A 19,728-nucleotide genomic window follows, 5' to 3' on the forward strand; every position below is an offset into this window, starting at 1 on the left:
AAAAAAAGGACACCTAACCCGCAACATTTTCCTAGGCAGGAAGACAAAAAAAAAATCTAGAACCCCTATGCTATCTTGGTTCTCCTTAGAAACCAAGGTTGAAACTAGCTTTTCACAACGTATTTTTGTAAACAGGGCCTGGTCCCCACTGAAGGTGGGGAGAATTTAGAAGGTACTAGAACTGTGGGGATTACTCCACCAGGCATGTTGCTAAGTGCAGGGCTCTTGTCAGATATGCCAATTTGCAAAATGTGTAAAAATTGTACATATGTCACACGGGGTATGCATCTTTCACCTAACATGCATTTTCCACCTAACAAGCTGTGCACCTGAGGATCCTTATATACAATTACCCCTTTTTATCACACTGTGTCTGGCTCATATTTTTATGATCACAGAAAATTGCATCAGTGGTACAACCACATGCTTGACACAGTCCCAGGACTGAGGGCCCAATGCAGCTGCCACTGCTTGGCAGTGCACAGAGAAGTAACCAGACACACTTTGCTCCTTCCTGTGCAGTAGACACTGCAAAGTTAAAGTGAGTAATATGTGAGTGGCCAAGACTTCAAGGATGCATCTCCCAATCCAGCAACAGGCTCCTGTACATCGGGTTATTCTTTAAATACATGAGGTTAAAACTGACATCCTGTACTTCAGTACTACATACATCAACCCCATTGACCCACCAAGATCACCAAAGAGCAAGATAAAAAAAAAATACTGAGGCAAAAACCTAAAAGAATTAAAAGTTTACTAGAACAATTCAGGAAACTGAAAGCTTTGATTAACTTTGATAACAGATAATCTGTAAGTGATCAAATCAAAATGTAGAGGAACTTTTCACCACACTTTTCTTATTCCTGGATTTTACAAACTTTCCTCTTCCTCCAGATAGTTTATTAAATTTTAAAAGTTCCATATAGGTATTAACTAATACCCACTTGAATTATGAACTAATAGCTGAAGATGATTTTTCAGTACACAGAGTAAGAGGAGATGTTGGTATCTCAGAGCTATTCTAAGCTAACCTACATAATTCCTGGGTGATCTTTGCCCCATCTCCCAAAAGTTAAAAAGCCTGCAAGTTTATCTTCTAATAAAATTTGTTAACTATCTTTTGACTTGTTGTTTACTACTTCTCAATGTTTTGAACAACTGTACTTTCTGTCGCACTCTATCCACAGGATGATGCTATTTGCATTCATTTTTAGTTTCTTTTTGTCACTGATTTTGTGGCACTGTTTTGCTGGATTTTAGCATCTGCACCATCCCAGTGCTTGGAACGATGTTGATAAGAAAAGACCAGCACACTTGCATATGTAATATACTATTATGACACATTTGGGTACAAAGGCATGCAAAATTCAGCATGAACGTGAAGAGGTCTACCTGTACTCCTGTCACGTGGCAAGTTGAATGCAGAAACTTTCCCTCTTCCCATGCACGATAAGAACTGCTAGGCACTTGTAGCACCTAACTAAATGAAAGGCATAGGCCAGGCCTGAAAACTGCAGGATTGTGGAGAATTTACCTAAATTTTTCAGCTTAAAACCAGATACCCAGATTTGAAAATATTAATGTGACTTTTGATAAGAGACTTTAAATATCAGAGCTCAAGTCAAATTCAACCTTGCTACATTATTGTATTTTTTAAATTAGGAATGATCAGGCTTACTTTTAAGAAAGTGGACTTTTGGAACAGCGATTTTGGAGCTCTCAGTCATCCAGGGAATATTTGCCACCATCAGAATAGAACTACCCATCTTTTTAGAAGGCATCACATCAAATTGCACAGTAGACAGATTCTAATATCTCCAGCTTAAGTCTACAGCAGCTGTATTTGTCAAGAGTAACCATCGAGCTGTGAATAGTCTTATTTTTCTAAGCACAACAGATTTAACTTTTGTTGTCTTTAATTAATCACAGATATAAAAAGCTCCTTAAGTACCTCTTATTTACTGTGACTTACCTCACATCTGTTAACTAAGTGAAAAACACAATAAAAATATAAATTGTGCTTAAAATGGTTTGCAGTTGAGAAAGTGTATGGCAATAAACTAATTTGAGAAGCCAAATGTATGCAGGTTTAAAACAATTCCTTTTCCATAATGAGAAATAGAGGAGAACTTTCTGTCCAAGTTGCTAATGGAGACCATTTAAAATAGTCCTTTCTTACAGTAACAGCACTGTACTTAGCTCTTTTCATTTCCCACAGGATGAATATTGACTGAGTAATTACAGCTACAATCTCTTTAGTCTTTACAAAAGTTTTCTGCAGAATTATGTCATTAAGACAGAGCTTACTATATGTAAAATGGCTATAATTCAATTGTGCTTAATGGCTCCGACCTACTCAGTGTTACCCATTTTCCTTTGTATTTGGAATTTCATGAATATTTTGTCATAGAAGTTTATCAAACAGACGACAAACAGAACATAAAATCTTCATTTATCTATATATAAAGAACTGACTTAATGGTATAACCACAGGAAACATTCAGATACCTATGAAGAATCAAAAACCTCTTAGAGAAAAACCCTCTGTTTTTACCTTTAAATTCTATGTCTTAAGCACTGTAAAAAAGTGTATTTTTAAAATCTGTATCTGAAGCATATTTACTCCTCCCTGCCCACCCCAAAATAAATGAGCCAATTTTATACATATTTACAGTATTTAATAAAGATGTCCAAACCAGTGAAAGTCTTTACATAAATGTTTCAGCACTTAAAATAAGGAGAAATATTTAATTTGCTCTCAGCTCATACAGTAAAATTGAATGGAAACATAACAGCCTTCTGCAGAAAGAATGCATGAAACCATTTCTCTCTGTGGGGAAAGGCAGTATCTCAATATGATTCACAACCACAAATTTAATTCAACCACTTGCTAATTCTACCTTAACTTAAATGCTTAAATGTTTGCTGCTTGACTGATAAATAATCAGCTTCTTTTGGAGTCTGCATTAGTATGTTTTACCAAATCCTTGAAAGTTATTCGATAGGGTTTTCTATAAATTCTTTGGTTACATACATCAAAGAAGTTAAATACATGTGAAATCTACCAACTACAAGTACCTTAAAAATAGTACACATTTACAGATTATACAGGGATCAGAGTGCAAATGTCAAGAGAGAATTGTTGTCAAGGACTAAGTTACTTACAACATCCATTTTTGCATCCCAAACAGAAGGCTGTAGGGAAAAAAAAAAGCGATTCTTAGATTTAGAAATCTCTTTGAAGAGCTTCTTGATCACCTAAAAAGGCCTCAAACTGAACCACTGCTTCATGTATTAATGCTATCACTTTTAATTATAACCTGCAGTATCTACCTCCTCTTTTTTTTCTTTTGAAGAATATAGAAGTTCAGAAACTGCTCATATAAAGAACAGAAATACTGGTTGTATTCCCATATGGAATTATAACAACTTTAGATTATTTTATGTCTTCTGAAGATATTTTTGTAAGCAAGATATGAAAGCATAAATCCATGTCAGTCCTCCGAAAGAGCTTTGGGTTATAGTGATTTTGTGAAAATGCTTAATTTTCTTCTTGCAGCATTTCTTCTATTTCTTTGTCCCAGTTTTCATCACGCTTTTCTGATTCTGTCACCACCTCATACTCTTGAAGCTCTTGCTGTAATTCCTTTTCCCAATCAGCAGTTTCTTCTACAAGAGACAAATTATGTGTAAGAATGAAATGGATTATATTGAATGTTGCTTATTTATATAAAACTAGATGAATTTGCACTGAATCTCTCTCACATCCCCTAAACTTTATGGACTATTCTCTTTAGAATCAAAAGGAACTTCAGAAATTTCACCTTCTTATTGATTACAAGTATGAATTAATATACAAAGCTATATTCCTATATGCATACTATAATAAAGACATAAAGAGCAAATATACAGCTGAGTCATTATGAATATCCCTTTGCAAGATAATTTTCTACAATCTTTCACCCTACTATCAACTGAATCCCCCTTTGCAATTTTAAATCTCCATTAAAAGAAATGAAGTTTGTAAAAGTGTGGGTATATGGTTATGGAAAAAAGAAATCAAGATCAAATACTGTAGCTAGTTTAAAACAAAGAAGGAAGTACTCTCCTCACTGACTTTTGTAGTTAAGCAAGCTCACTTAATCAGGGTTAAAGGTAATAATATTTCATACTTCAGGGCAAAAATGAGTCAGAAGTCATTCCTGTGTTGTTAATCTCTGTTTTAATTAGCTCTACCTATCATAGGCAAGAGTGAGGGGGAGGAGATGGGTGTTTGATGTGTTACACTTTGGTTGGTTGCTCAGCCTAGATAGGAAGGTATGCAATTCCAGAGTCCAACTCAGTCCGACCAACCGAGATTTCTCTGAACAAGTAACACATTAATGACCTATTGAAACACTTTCATCAAAGAACTAGATGCAAGAAATTGAAACTACTCATTACAATTCCTGAAGCTTGGCTTTGTATTGGACAGAAAAAAAATAATCAGAAAACAGTGATTCAAAATCCAAAGCACATTCTAAGAAAATTCTGCAAATTTTGTGATAAGCATCTATGTATTCAAGTGTTGTCAAAGTAAATGATGTGTGGCTCAGAGTCACATCATCACAGACTGTTTTTATGCTCTTTACACTGATATTAGCTCTTCTGAATTATTTAATTAATATACACTTAATTTCTTATCATCATTCTCAGAACTATTTGTTAAATTTTAACTGTTCCAAATGTCTGTAAACCTTTATAGGCAAAGGCCTCTTCAAGCTCATAATCTGGTACAAATGTTGCCTTTTTAGCTGGTGCCAAAAGAAGAAAACAGAGCCTGACTTTCAAATACTATACTTTACCTACAAGGATGTAAATCAAAGGAAACAATTAATATGCAGAAGAACCTATGAAAGAGAAAGGAGATAAAAAGAAAAAAATACCCCTACACTCACTTTCACAAAAGAGCGACCTAAAACTCCTAGGTTCTTCGGATTTAAACTACTCACAGTTAACATTCTGTATAAGATGTGGATTGACCATGGAGAAAATTATCATTAATTTCTGCAATATCTCACTGAAGTTTGTTTCATACACTTTGTAAAAAATGGTCACAGATCCACTTTTCTAAATTGAATTACAACTTTTTTTTTCTCTTAAATCAACCTGTCTTAGAATTGCTCTATGTAAGAAACAGGTAATAGGTAATAGTAGCTTTACCTTCTACTACTGAAGTCTCTTCTTTCTTTTTGTCTAGCACTAGTTGTTCCATTTCTTTTCTTAGATCTTCCTGATTCAGATTACAGGTATCAAAAGCATCACTCACAAATTCTGATACACCTGGACTCGTGGAAATCTCTTCCTCATCCTGCAACAAGACACTTTAATATAAACTTATCCAGACAGGGTAAAACAAGCCACCAATACATACTTCCACTCGTGACTGCTTTTAATAGAGTTGACAAAACCCAGACACATTACTCTCACAACATTTTTCTTTACTGGCTACTTTTCCTTAAGAGTATTTTTGTACAAACAAAAATGTTACATAGCTATACTGAAAATGATCTGCTTTACATTCTAGGCTGTCTTTTTGTGCTCTCTTAACAACTTTAATTCTTAGCTTGTAATCTTCAGGAACAATTACAAACTCCTGTGTAGTTTAGAACAGGACCTAAATATTAAAAATTTGACCACAATTCAGTAATAGTTTTCTACACCAAAGTAAGATTAAGAGAGGACTATTCTCTGCAAATTTTTGCCTGCTGCATATTATTGGCAAGTGAACGCATAGCTCTGCTTCTGCCAAGAGTGTTCTCTGGCACCAATTTTACAACCCAGAAATGAACTTGGGTCATTATGTGTCTAAAGTAAAGGTTTTTGCAGTACCAAACAAAAGTGAAATAAAACAGTGTTGCTATTGCAATGCATCATTTAGATTTTCTATACTTCAGCCTGACCACAGCTTGAAGAGGTGGACAGAACATGGCACACAAATATATTTTTATGAAGGTACTGCTAGTGTCTCAATGCAATGCTAACCTTCTACTCCAAACATTTTGGAAATTTCACTCTTGACAGTAAAACCACATCATAATGTGCAAGATACTAAGGAAAACATTCTTCACATAAACTTCTGTTTCTGCTACTGAAAATGAGTTTCAAGATTACATGCTAAAAATTAATACCACAGCAAAACAGCAGCAGGCTAAGACTGTCAGATACTATATTATTATGGTTTCATAGCAGAACTTACTCGAAAGGATGCATAATTACTTATTAAGGAACAGCTTGACATACTAAATCCCACATAAAATATAACAGCATTTTTACCTCTTGTGATTTTATTTGAGGCTTTATTGTAACAGGTGGTGTCTTTGGCCGTACTGTTTCTATCAAGGGAAAAAAAAGGTAGATAACATTTAAATATATATTTAAATATAATTAAATATAATTAAAATTAATAATAATTTAAAAATATAATTTGCACAGCTATTAAATATACAAGTAAATATTGTATTTTAAGGAATCTTTGTGGTCAAAGGTTGAATTTAGCCACAGGTGAACCATTTTCAAAAACAAATAGAAACAGCTTTCTATTGTTAATTAAGACAAATTTAGCAAACCATTTCCTTTTCATGGCTCCAAACTTAATAGACAGGACCCCTCTGACTCTCAAAATGACATCCCAAGATCTTTACAGCTACAAATGTATACACTTAGTCTGCATTCTGGTCACCGTCTATTACAGAAGTTCTCAAACTCCTCTGGCTGGGTACTACTGCTGGCATGGGTGCCAGTTAGCTCTTGAGCAGACCAGACTGCACACGTACTATGCACACCCCCAAGGGCACATGAGAACAGTGTTCTGCAGCCTTATCCTTCACACAGGCAATGGGAGTCACTGAGAAATAAACCCTAGGAGCTGGTCTCTATTTCCTAAGAAAACTCGCTGTGCATTCTCTTTTTAGAGCATGGTGCTAGGAAGACAATAATTGTTTAAAAGGAAGGTTAGATCTTTTCCCTGGCAGGTAAAGGAATATCCCAGCTTTCTTCCTCATGCAACATTCAGGGAGTTACAGTGACGAGCCAGGTGGCTGCAAGAACAACATACAGGGGTTGTGGTAGTGGTGGAGTGCTTGCTTAGCAGTTCTTTTTGCTTGAACATGCAAAGCAGCTCTGAGCTTGCAGCTCTTCTTCCTACAGGGCACCCAGGTGGATCCTTCCTGATAACTCAGCAATTTCTGATTTTTTTTGTGTTTAATTTTTTAAATTAAGGTCGGTTTTAATTAAAATCATTCCCTAATTGGTAGCTGTCACTGCTTTTATAGCTCATTTACCCAATGCCCACTGCTCTGTCCCATCTTACCTCTACTTTCCTATCCCCAGAGGATCTCTCACTGCATCCAACATTGCAGCCAAAGAGGCTCCAGCTTTCCCTGCTTGGGGAAGCTGTAGGACGTGGCAGTAATTCTGCTGTGCAAGAGAGGTGCCTCAGGCCCCACCTGCTGCTCTCGTGCAGATGGGACACAGCTGCTCTGTGCTGGGCCATGCCCCAGTCAGGTGTGACTGACCCACCATTAGCATCATTCTGGACCTACTGGCCTGGCATCTCTCCCACTCCTCCAGCATTGTGCTCTCATCCCAAGGTGACTTAGTTCCTGACTACAGAGCTACTAATGCCTAGAGAAGGGCTAGAACTTGGCATTTTGTTATAAATCTTACATAGCCTTTACACTAGAATGTGGAATGTCTTCCATTTGTCTTTTCTCTTTTCCTTTCTATCAACCACTCTCATTTAACTTAATGAAAAGAGCAGCTAAAGAGGAGACAGAGAAATGGAAGGCTAACAATTCTATTTTACAGACACAGCTTTAAGAAGAAACCCTGAACATTATGAAGAACTACTAACAGGCAATTACTTCCAGTTTTAGCCTCCAATTAGGGAATCCAACTTTCAAAAAGGTTGCTTAAAATAACATATATGATTCAGAGCTTCCCAAATCTATCCAATTTATGAGTCAAACAAAACATGCATTTACTACAGTCTGGTACATGTTTCTTTGCCATTACAGAACATGCAGTCAGTAAATCTATTTGCATCTCCCACACTGGTGTTTTGAACTGTAGAAGAGCTGCAATAGGGCAAAAGACAGTGGAATTTTTTTTGAAAATTAAGTCATGTTTTGCTTTAGTCACAATGGGAATTTTACTAGAATCCAGCAACTTTCACTTTAACTGAATGGTACTTTCCAAGGGCTTGGATGACTCAAACATAACATTTTTGTTGTTCAACAGGATCAGATGCCATCTCTCCTGCAAAGTTGAGACACTTCAGTTAGAAGAACCATAGTTTTGGGACAGTGAACAACTGAATAAAAGTTGTGGGAATTGGTGCCTCTTGGTGTACAGTATATTCTGAAGTAGCCTGTCCTGTCAGCGTTGCTTGTATGGCAATGCTGACACGACAGGTTACTACAGAATCTACTCAGAGAAAAATACTTCTTCCACTGTAGATGGGGACCTTGCCTAGGCTGACACAGGCACACTCCAAACAAAACCTGAGAAGCACGACACAAACTGACAAAGGCACATATGCAACGTGGAAGCCCAGCTTTGTAATTCCATCCGTAGCCTCCCCTTCACCCCAAAGTTCAGCTGCCCATCCAAGGAGCAAAAGCCCAGCTGAGTAATTTTAGCTCAGACTGTGTAGAAGATTACTAAACTGTGCAAAAGACATGTGAAAAAGTCTGTAAAAAGAATAAGAAAGGTGACTCAAGAGGAAAAAATACCTATATGGAAAGATATTATATTCAAAAAGGAGGAAAAATAAGTTAACTTGGCAGTGATCAGCTGACTGTCAGTCAGGTCAGCAGTGTCAACAGGACATAAGTATTAGTGGATTTCATGGATGGCAATTCAATGATATTGGGGATGTAAGAACCATTCCAAGGTACAGCAAAGGTTTTCCCTTCCACTCAGCACCTACGCAGCCTGCCAAGATCCTTCAGGTGTCTTACCAGCAATCTAGGTTAAGCTAAGAGTTAATGGGTATCTTTTGTGTTTCTGCCAGTAACTAATGCTTTATACTCTTTAAGCCACAGATATTCCTGCTTGCAGAATCTGTTAACATGCAGAGAGGTCCAGTGGTAAGATGGTCAGTAAGAATCACCTGCAGAAACTGATCAATGTAACTGAAGATACATTTGTTGAAGCAGCTTTTTCATCTCAAGACTGAATCCCAGGTAACCATGTGATCCCCATTTTTTCTGTTTCCACAATACATTATGGGCATTTCCACACCCTGCACTCCTCCACAGTAGTTCTAACCCTGTATCACTCACTAACTTCTGTTTGCTGTGAAAGATGAGAAAAAGCCAAGAGCAAACCATATTCCAGCTGGCTAGTACCTGTTGTCTGTTCAAGTGAACCAAGGGAATCTCCTACTTCTGTCTCAAAAGTAAAAAATCACACCTACGACCACTAATGGTCATGAGTTGTCATAAACCAAGTACAACATTTCTCCTCTTGAGATTTCCCCTCTTCTGACAAAGTTGGCTGAAACTGGAAAACAGCTTAATAGCACCAGGAGCCTCCTCTTCCCTGATCTACACAAAGACACCAAGTATGATGAGAGAAGCCCTGATTTAATAGGCAATCCAGGATAAAAAAGTGATGGCACCTGATTTATACAGTGAGCATTTGTTGATGCCTAAAGATTTTTAGCTTTTTTAATATATTTGTAGCTTTGTACATTTTTAATATATAGGTGTATATTTTCTAGCACTTTCTCACACTTTAGTAGTTACCCTTTCTCACATATTATGACACATTCTTGAAATTCTGTTAGGTTTTATTTTCAAGAAAAAGTGTTTCTTGAAAAGGACAAGGACATCCTGTTTTGCTTTAGCACCTGGGCTGAAATAATAGATACTTTGTAGATTTAACAAGGGGCTCCAATGGGCAGATCCAAGGGTGGGTTACTAGGGCAACTGTTCTCCTATTGAATGTACTTGCTAGACATGGTAATTAATTAAACTTAAAAAAATTGTGAAAATTTGATGCTACATATGCATATAGGTATTATATGTGCAACTGAAAGCTTTCATTAAAAGACTGCTCTATATGTTATCAATTTTAATACTGTTTGGAAAGTTTTTCTTCTGATTTTAGACAGCAGCATGACACTAAGTTAATGAACTGGGTTAAAACAAATGTTTCCCATACCTTTCAGTTCACTATCCTCTTGTCTGCTTTTGTTCTCTTCCTTTCCTGCTGCTTGTTGTTGAGCCGCAAGCGCGGTGAGTTGTGCAGACTGTTTAATTAGGGACACCCTGTAGAAGTAATTTCTCCAGAACACTTCCTCCTTTACACTAGAGAGCACAAACAAATTTTGATTACTGCATTTAGAATATGGTTCCTTTAGCCATCTAGCAGTGAAATAAAATTAAATATTCAGAGAGGAGGAGTAGACATAGCTGATATTTAAGTAAAAACTTAAAAAAGAAATTTGTGACATTAACACATACTAAAAAGTCCATAATTTTAAAAGTTCCTGATCTTTCACAAGACATTTGCAATTGACTTAAACCTACAATAGTAATGTTATAACTCTAGAAAAAGCATGCAGCAATACATGGTAAGGAAAAATATGATGCTCTTCCACCTCTCCTGACAAACTATGTAAACAAACCCAACAAGCCAAACAACCCCATCCTCTTCCCCTCTAAGCCAAACACTCTATTACTGTCAAACTATAATTGTCTACATCTTCCCTAGACATGAGGTGGAACTGGAACATCTGTGGTGGCAGAAGCCATTCCTAGATTGCAGCAGTACTATTTCACTATCTGCACGTCTTTCAGCATGCCCACAGAACCTTTAGTAACCAGAAACTGCCATCTTGGAAATGACTAGCTCTGACAAGTGGGAGACTACACCCTGCCTCAGGTAACATTTCCCTCTGAAATTCCTCTAGCAAGAAAGAAAAGAACCAACTTTAACCCACAGGCAACAGAATGCAGAAATGGCACGATCTGTGGGGAGGAACTTGTGTAGGTTAAGAAAGAATGAAGTTAGCTTCACACCTCTTCAGGCAAACAGTGACCGCTGAGACAAAGAACAGGCAAAAAACATATTAAGCAATGTGGCAGGAAAGGCAAGGATAGCATGGCCAGAGGCTCAAGACAGAGCATCAGAGAATACGGGCAGATCTTCAGAACTGACAACAGAGAAGAAGGTAAACAGAATGAGGAGCTGGGTAGGTTTATAAAAGGAGGAGATTTAAGACAGAAGATGTCACAAGGAAACATTTTCTTTCCATTTTCATCCTTAGACAAGTAGACTAATGTTGGGAACTCCCACTAAAATAGAAAATTGAGGTGTGAAACAAGCATTAGGAACAGAGTCTGGGACTGGACAGGGAATAACAGCTTCAGAATAAAGCTCTGCAACACAGAGCTTTTGCCATTTCCTACCCAAATCCAGTTTTTCTTGCTTGGATTGCTGCTTTTTTGTGACACATTCTATTACCATTTCTCCAGAGGCAGTCTCTGACTATCTGTAATCACCTTTTTGGGATGTTAGCTACACCTACAGATCTGAACATTTTTATTGTTGCCTTTACCTTTCTTTGGAGGAAAAAAAAAAAATTAATTTAGCACACTGGACATGGAAATACTGAGAGCCTCTCCCATACTTTAATCAACAGGTCATTAATAGTTCTGTCTCACAGATATACTCCTTTTCTTACCTCAAATTGCTAAACTGCAATGCACATGCAATATTCCATGTGTTAGACACTAGCACATAAAAATATATGTACACATTAGAAAAACATAAAGATTCAAAGGAAGTGAAAACAACAAGGAGTAATTTATGAGTATTTACAGACACATTAAAAGCATGATGATACAGTTACCAGCAGAAATTACTTACTGTTTGGGAACAAGGTCAAACCTCATCCTATTGAGAAGCTCATCTTCCTGTAACATCACCAGTGCAACAGGGTACATTTGATCAAAGTCAAAATGAAACTGCACACCTGCTGGAGGATCCCGCAGAAAATTCCGTTTATCCTTTGAAGAACAGATTTAGGGCCATTAAATGGTATCAGAAAAAGGACACCATATTTCACACACAAGAGCAGCAAAGCAATCTATAAAGTCTTTATAAAATATAAAAACTGTACTGAGGATCTGCTTCGGTTCAAGTTGAAACTGATAGAACTATTTACTCTTGCACATGATTGGTGTGGTGACAGACATATTAAAAGTATCTTGAAAACACATAATTAAAAAAAAAAGACTTAAAAATAAACCCCTGTAGTTTTAATTTCTCCAAGAGAAAATTTCAAACCTTACAGGAAGTGAAATACTCACTGCTGATAAGGCCAGTATTTGTTGTTGAATTGTTTCTTCTTCATTGCTGTCTACCCAGGGAGGCACCGCTGCTTCTAGTATTGAAAGGAGGAAGATAACTGCATTTATATTACTTGAAAAAAACCCACTCCAAATAACAGACCTTACCATAATGTAACTGACACATACAGTGTTACAAAAGTAAGCAGAGTTACACCAGTAGGCCAAATCATTGTGTCTTTTTCCTAAACTAAGTCCATGGTGTAACAGAGAAGCCCTAGGAATGGATCTTCGCTTATCTGAGGTAAAAAAGTAATAACCAAATAGTTGCTGATCTCTGTTATTGTAGAAATAAAATTGTGGGGATTTCTTTGCAGCATGCACCAGTCAGAATTTGGTGCCTCTTAGTTTAGCTACTGAAGCACTGCTGTACAACTAATTAAGTTGCCTGCAAATAGTATTTCCAGATCCACTTTAAATGTGTAAACTTTGTTTAAATTAAGCTTGAGAAGTAACTTACACCCAGAAGACACCAATTCTTTAACAATGGAGAAAAATGTACCCCGAGTAAGCCTACTCCAGTTCAGCTGGTTTGTATTGTTATGAAGATACTTTCAAAATAGTTCTTTGGGCTGTACATAGAGGAAAATAAACTATTATAGATGTATAGATATTTATCAATCTCTTCACTATCAATGCAAATTCAGCCTACAGAGACAACATGATGCACCTGTAGCAGATAAATAATTCTTGTGCCCTCAAACTAGTAACACTTTTTTGCCTGTGCAACTGGTATCAGCAAGATCTTTCACCCAGATGGATCCACATCAGATGCTGATATTTCTTTCAGTCAGGCCATCTGTTATCCCCCTTTGGCCAACCTAGCTATCTATTTTCATGGAGCTTTTAAAAATACATTAAAAGAATCCCAAGTTTACTAATAGACAAAAAGACAGAAATACAGGCAACACAATCCCATAAGCAATCTTCCAAAAAGAAACCAGATGCACATACTAACTACAAACACCATGAAAATTTTTATCATTATCCATTTAAAACCAGTTCATTTTAAAGATTAACAGAGTCACTACTTACTCAAACTGTCAAAAATCATTGCATTCAGGTAACACATTAAAAAAGATAACAGATGAAACACAATGTGAGAAAACAACTTTGCTAGCATGGTGATCTTTGAGTTTATTTCACAAAGCAGAATTTGGTTAAAAAGCAAATCTAAACCAACTACATAACTTAACAGCTCACTTAAAAATATAATCTTCCTATATCACCATATGCATTAAGTTCTGTCATAATGTATTTCATTAAATAATGTTTTGATAGATCAGTTTTAGACATAGCTCAATTATCCAGCTTTCAGCAAGGTTTCACTTATGTTATGATAGGCATCATCAAAAAAAGCATATATTACCTGATTTTTTGGTTTGCTGCTCTTGGACAAATTTCTTCTGTTCCTTCTGAAAGTCTCCAATAATTGTCTAAAACAAAAATTAGGGAACCACAATTTAAAAAAAAGAAATTAAAATTCACTCTTCCTGTTTTATGTTCAGTCAGAATGTGCTTTCAAATACAGTGCAAATTCTTATATCTGTAGTGGCCCTTCCTGTAAGTTAAAGGTGTTTCGTGTCAATCATACACTTCCATTTATTGAAACATTTGATTTTGCATTTAAAACTATTGTGTATGCTTTCAAAACTATATTTATAGTTTTATTAAGTTCAGAGGACAAGGAAAAAAAGATGGAAAATCTTAGCTGATAATTTGAACACTGGCATATCCACTTACTGTCTCACTGTATCAAATACAGACCATGCAGACTGTTTAGACTTATTTAAACATGTTTTTAAAGCACTAACACTTAGCCTTAAAGAAGCTTCAAGAGTTGCCTAAGAAATACACCCATTGAAAAAACAGGACTTTCAAAATTGTAAAGTTGGATTTCAGAACATCTGCTTTGCTGAAAAAAAAAAATAACATTTCCATTTATGTTGTTGGCAGATTTTAATTTAAAAAATCATATTTAGAAATATTCTATATTGAATTCAGAATTAAAAAAATGGAGGATGGTCTCATAATTTGGAATGCCATAATCTAGAAGTAAGAATGCAAGTGTTCTGTGGTTGAAAGCAGAGGCAAAAAAGATGAAGTTAGAAATGAATACTTAAACCACTCACAGAATGTAACTTTTATGCAGTGAGGTCTATGGATTAATAAGTTGCCAAAATGCACAGAAGTCTTTAAGTTAAATATTGATAAATTGCTATACTTTGTTTTCCTTCAGTGACCCAGTATTTCAGTTTAAGATTACTATCAGTGAGAGAACTACAGTAGTGTCAGTTATGCAAACAGATTATTGTTCTTCCTTTTGCTTTAAAATTTTATTATTTTTTTCTACTTATGGGATAAAATAATTTATATGGTATAAGAATAAAGCCTTATGATGATACAGGTATAATCTTGTTTCTCCTCTATGTAATAGTGATTAATCAAAACAGAGAATTCATATTACTCGAAGACATTAACAGAAAAAAGAAAATGGTATTTGAGGCATAAAATATGCTACTTTATACTTATAAAATATGGTACTTAGCTACAGTTTCTTAGGGGCATTATTATTAGCGTATTAAATTAACAAATAACCTTGTTACTTGAATTTTCCTTACTGATGTAGATCAAAATTACATTAGACTCTGATATTACTGTAGAAGGAAATAGATCTCTGCTTTTATTATACAGCCAACTGTCAATGAAATCTGAAGACAAAATGTAAAATGTGATCATAATAGAAATTAATTTGATGTCATTTGATGATTCATTTGGAAGGTAACACAAACACTAATTATATCAAGTAGTAGACTTCTATTGCATTAAAAAAATAAACAGGCAATGCTGTAGTTCTGTGGGAGGGCTGTCTGAGAGGCAGGAGCAGGAAAAGGGGTTTGCCTGTTTATCAGACACTCCTGGATGCAGAGTCCTACTACAGTTGGGATGGTTTTGACCAGCTGCCTTTCCCTTCCCTTCCAAGATACTCTCAATAACAAACACAGAACACTTAATGGCACTTATTGCTGCCTTTTTCTTCTTTTCCTTCTGTAAAGTTTGTGGCTTACAGCACTGGAAGAACACTTGTTGGCACAAGTTAAGCAACTGGAGCTGACAGGACAAGAGCAACATGGGAGGTTCAGGGTAAGGAAAAGAATAGGACAGTAACAAGGTACTGTTTCATTAGCTCACTGGCTCTTATGAAACTGTACCTGTATACCCCTAGTGTCCTAGGATGCAATATGTACAATGCCAAGCTAATTCTGACCTTTGCACAGAGGTGCCTTTCTTTAAGCAAGCTACCTCATTAATTTTTCCAACTAAATAAGCTGTGGGGCAAAAGAGAAACCCGTCCACACATCTTGGGACAGACATTCCCCAGCTGCCTTTCTCAAATTTTTCCAGCCCTTCCACCTACATCAGCATTTTTCATGTTTTCTTCTGATCTTTCTCCAGCATATCAACATCCTGAGGGAACTGAAGAAACACAGGTGCAGCTCTGATAAAAACAGGGTGACCATTGTTTTGGCAACTTTACCATGAATGAACATTTCAGTCATATCATTCATCATGACAAAAGATGCACAGTACCTCTTGAAAGACAATATCTAAAGACAGCATACAGAAAGAAATGTTACCAAATGCCAGATTTGCCACATGTTGTAACAACAGTAAGGAACAGATCTTCCAGATCAAGTGTCTAGAAACAAATTACCTTATCGATGATACTGTCAATTTTTCCTTCTTCTACAGACTTCTTTATAGTCTGTGCTGTTTCAGCAACAGACTCAGATATCTTTTTTGTAGCAGCAGAGGCAAAATTGAAGAGGTAACCTTTCACAGACAAAAAAAGAAAGACCTGAGAATAGATTTCTTTAGATTCAGTTCTCTTTCTACATTTATTTTTCCTTCTCTTTAGACATTTGGATACCTACTTAAAAGTTTCTTTCAAAATAACTCAACCCGGCTTCTGGCCTACAAAAAACTCCTAAAATTCTATTTATCCTTTTCTAGTTTATATTCTTTAATGATGATGATGATCACAATTTCCTGTAAATCAAATATTTATACATGAACCTTGTTTACTAAATCAAACATTGGTAATTATCCTTGAAATACTCCTTTCCAATGAATCTTCTGAAGCAAAGTGTCTTTCCTGATTTCATATAAGTATTTTGGATACATTAATCCATAAAGTAACTTAGCCACAGTATTAAGACAGAATTATATTTTTTAAAAAAATCAACATGCACAATAAAGTCTTATAAAGGAAGGCAGAAAATCCATGAAATATTTTGGGCATGTAACACCTCCTTCAAAAGTCTTAGCACAGAAGCTTGCTCTTGATGTTTGTCCTTATCTATCTTGCACTGTCTTCCTCTCTTTAGCTCCATGAAAAGCACTTGTTTTTCTGAGCCATATTTTCTGAAAATATTCAATGTCAGAACAGCAATGAAAAATATTCTCAAAGACTCACATTCTTTGTATTAGCAGTGCTGAAATGAAGAGAGGTGGCAGAGAAAGAACTACACACACAAAGTATGGCCATCTGCACTGTATTATTCTATTTTAATTAAGGAGAAGAAACTTGCAAGCTTATAGACAAGTGATTTTAAAACACTGGTACTATTTCTCAGACGGCATGATGTCACAAGCACTTAATTGTATCTCAACACTTCCATTACGACTACAGTATCTCAATTCCAGTACATACATTGTGACAGTGCCATGGTAAATAAAATAAATGCAGAGGGATTTAGATAGATTGGAACATTTGGGCAAACATCAATGGCATGAAATTTAACAAGAATAAATACTCGATTCTGCACATGGGATGAATATAAATTGAAATATGAGTGTCTGAAGAGCAGCCCTGCAAAATGGGGGTGCTGCTTGGTAGTCAGCTCAATAGGAGTCACATATTTCAGTTATTCCAGAAAATCACCTCTGACTTCTGTAAAGGGGGTTATCAAAAAAACCAACCAACCAACCCCAAAAACAAACAAATAAACAAAACTCCACCAAAACCCAGCACTTCTGTTTCAAACAAAAGACCATTTTCTTTCACAAGAACTCTCAAAAAATCCTGTTTCCATATGGGTTAGAAATGTAAAAACTTATCTTATAATGAAAAAAATAAAACGATAAAAAAAAGTTCCTTTAACACATGGTTGTTAGCAACTGGTAAAATGAGTTACTTTGGAACACTGATGTCACCTTTTGGAAAGCTGACTACACTCTGTGCTGGATAAAATGTTCCCTTGTTACGATATCACCAAATCAATACCAAAATATGCAGAGGTCTAGCCAAGCCTTAAGACAATTTTTTATATGTAACTTTTGCTTACAAGTCACAGAATGGTGGAAATCAAACATCATCCTTCAAATAGTTACTAACACCTTTTATATCTGTTATCAGGCTTTATAACCCATCACATGATTCAGGTATAAGAAAAAGGTTAAGTTCCCTGTTTTAGATATAGACACATATATTATTCCCCTTATGAGAGAGTAGAGGAAGCAGCAACCTACTGGACTGCTCACTCCTCACCAGCTTTTATTGACTGCTTCATGTATTCCTGGAAACTTTCACATATGCAATTGTTTCAGGTGCAAAAGTGCAGAGACATTTGCTGCCTAGTGACATTCTGGCATTATTGCACAAAGTGGTTTTGGCCAGTCCCGGAACCATGCTGAAGAGCAAAATGCTTTTTATTTCCAATAAGGGCAAATATTGTTTTGAACTAAGTTACTTATAAAACTGCAGAAAGGGTGGTATTTAGCCTTAGAAAAATAGGATTAGTGGTGGAAAGTAACACTTTCAAATTACTAAGAAATTAATCTTCCATCTTACAAGTCTATACCTGTATTAAGAATATGTATCTAGCAATATTTCCATTATTAGTTCACATTGGCAAAATGCTCATAATTTCTGTAATGCCATGATAATGAACAAAAAAAAAATCTCTATAGGGCTTGTTTTACCAGTAAAATTCTTTATGTGCCAGGGGAATCTTTTTACACAGCTATCCAAGTTGATGGCCATGCAAAGGTTTCTAGGATTATGTGTTAAAACAAGAAAGGGTGTAAAAATGTGTAAAAACAAGAAAACAAGCAAGGAAGCCTTTCCACCACAATCTACTCTGGTGTCACAGACAATGGACCCATTTACCAGTAAACCAAATTTTCACTTACAGAGCAAGTTATGGGAGAGATCTTTATATTAATAATAATCAATACTTATTCTTTCCCTGCAACTCAGAGTCCTTTTGCCTTCCTGAACAATCAGAGCAATTTGCAGATTAGAACAATCAGAGCAATCAGTAGATTTACCACAACTAGACAGATATTTGACCAAAGTACACAAACCAAACTGCTGCAGTTCAGGTTGCCCAAGAAAACGCACAGTAAAGAAGCAGCTCAGATTAATCTCAGATGATCAGATCTCAGATGATACTGATCCAGAATTTCAAAGCATCAATTTAAAAAAAAAAACCCAAACCCCTTTTTAAAAAAAGCTTTAGTAATGAGTATAGGTCTGTCTTATGGATTAATTTTATCCAAAAAATCACTACAGTAAAGCAGGAATTTTATTTATAGCAAATTACAGCTTTGTCTCATTCCTGGCAGCGTTCAAGGCCAGGCTGGATGTGGCTTTAAGCCTGGTCTAGCAAAAAGTGCCCCTGCGCATGGCAGGGGCGTCGGAATGAGATTATTATCAAGGTCCTTTCCAACCCGAACCATTCTGTGATTCTAAGAGTGCAAACATGTTCAACAAAATCATCAAACCGCATTATTTTCCTATGAAAAAAATCACAAACGCCCACAGCATTCCACGAAGTAGATTATTCTACGCAGACAGATCTATTCTCTCCACACACAGACTTCCTCCCCTAGTGCCAACAGAACAGATACTTAAGAAACGCTGCTCCTTTAAAAACAGCTCCGAAAGATGCGATAAGCGAAAGGCACATTTGCAGCCTTAGCTCATATTTTTAAGCCGGCAGCCCCAGGACACTCACTGCCGAACCCCTTGGCCTGGCTGAGCAGCGCCTCCGAGTCCCCCTGCAGCTCGCCCTGCTCCTGCCCGGCCGACCCTGCCTCCTCCTCCTCCTCCTGGTCCTGCTCCCGCTCCGCGGGGCCGCTGCTCTTGCCGGCGGGCAGCAGCTGCTCCTCGCCCGCCCGCTCCAGCCCCAGCCAGCTGCCCAGGCCGCGCAACATGGCTCAGGGGCGGCGGCCGCGCTGGGGCCGCGCCGGCGCCGCTGCGGAAACCCGGCCGCCGTGCGCGCGGCTTCCGCGTGCGCCACTTCCGCCGCCAGCGCCGCGG

General features: G+C 36.8%; 1 protein-coding gene across 1 annotated transcript; it reads right to left on the minus strand.

Annotated features, from left to right (window-relative positions):
* Positions 1-736: 736 nt before the first annotated feature.
* Positions 737-19,703, minus strand: SYAP1 (synapse associated protein 1). Its single transcript, XM_058859522.1, has 9 exons — positions 19,424-19,703; positions 16,117-16,235; positions 13,771-13,837; positions 12,363-12,436; positions 11,920-12,059; positions 10,210-10,355; positions 6,316-6,374; positions 5,203-5,350; positions 737-3,669 (listed from the first exon to the last, which is right to left on the minus strand). Exons 1-9 carry the CDS (start codon positions 19,620-19,622, stop codon positions 3,542-3,544), a joined length of 1,080 nt encoding a protein of 359 aa, XP_058715505.1. The 5' UTR covers positions 19,623-19,703; the 3' UTR covers positions 737-3,541.
* Between the last annotated feature and the right edge of the window lie 25 nt (positions 19,704-19,728).

The sequence above is a fragment of the Poecile atricapillus genome, chromosome 1 (genome assembly GCF_030490865.1).
Source record: "Poecile atricapillus isolate bPoeAtr1 chromosome 1, bPoeAtr1.hap1, whole genome shotgun sequence".
Classification (NCBI taxonomy): Eukaryota; Metazoa; Chordata; class Aves; order Passeriformes; family Paridae; genus Poecile; species Poecile atricapillus.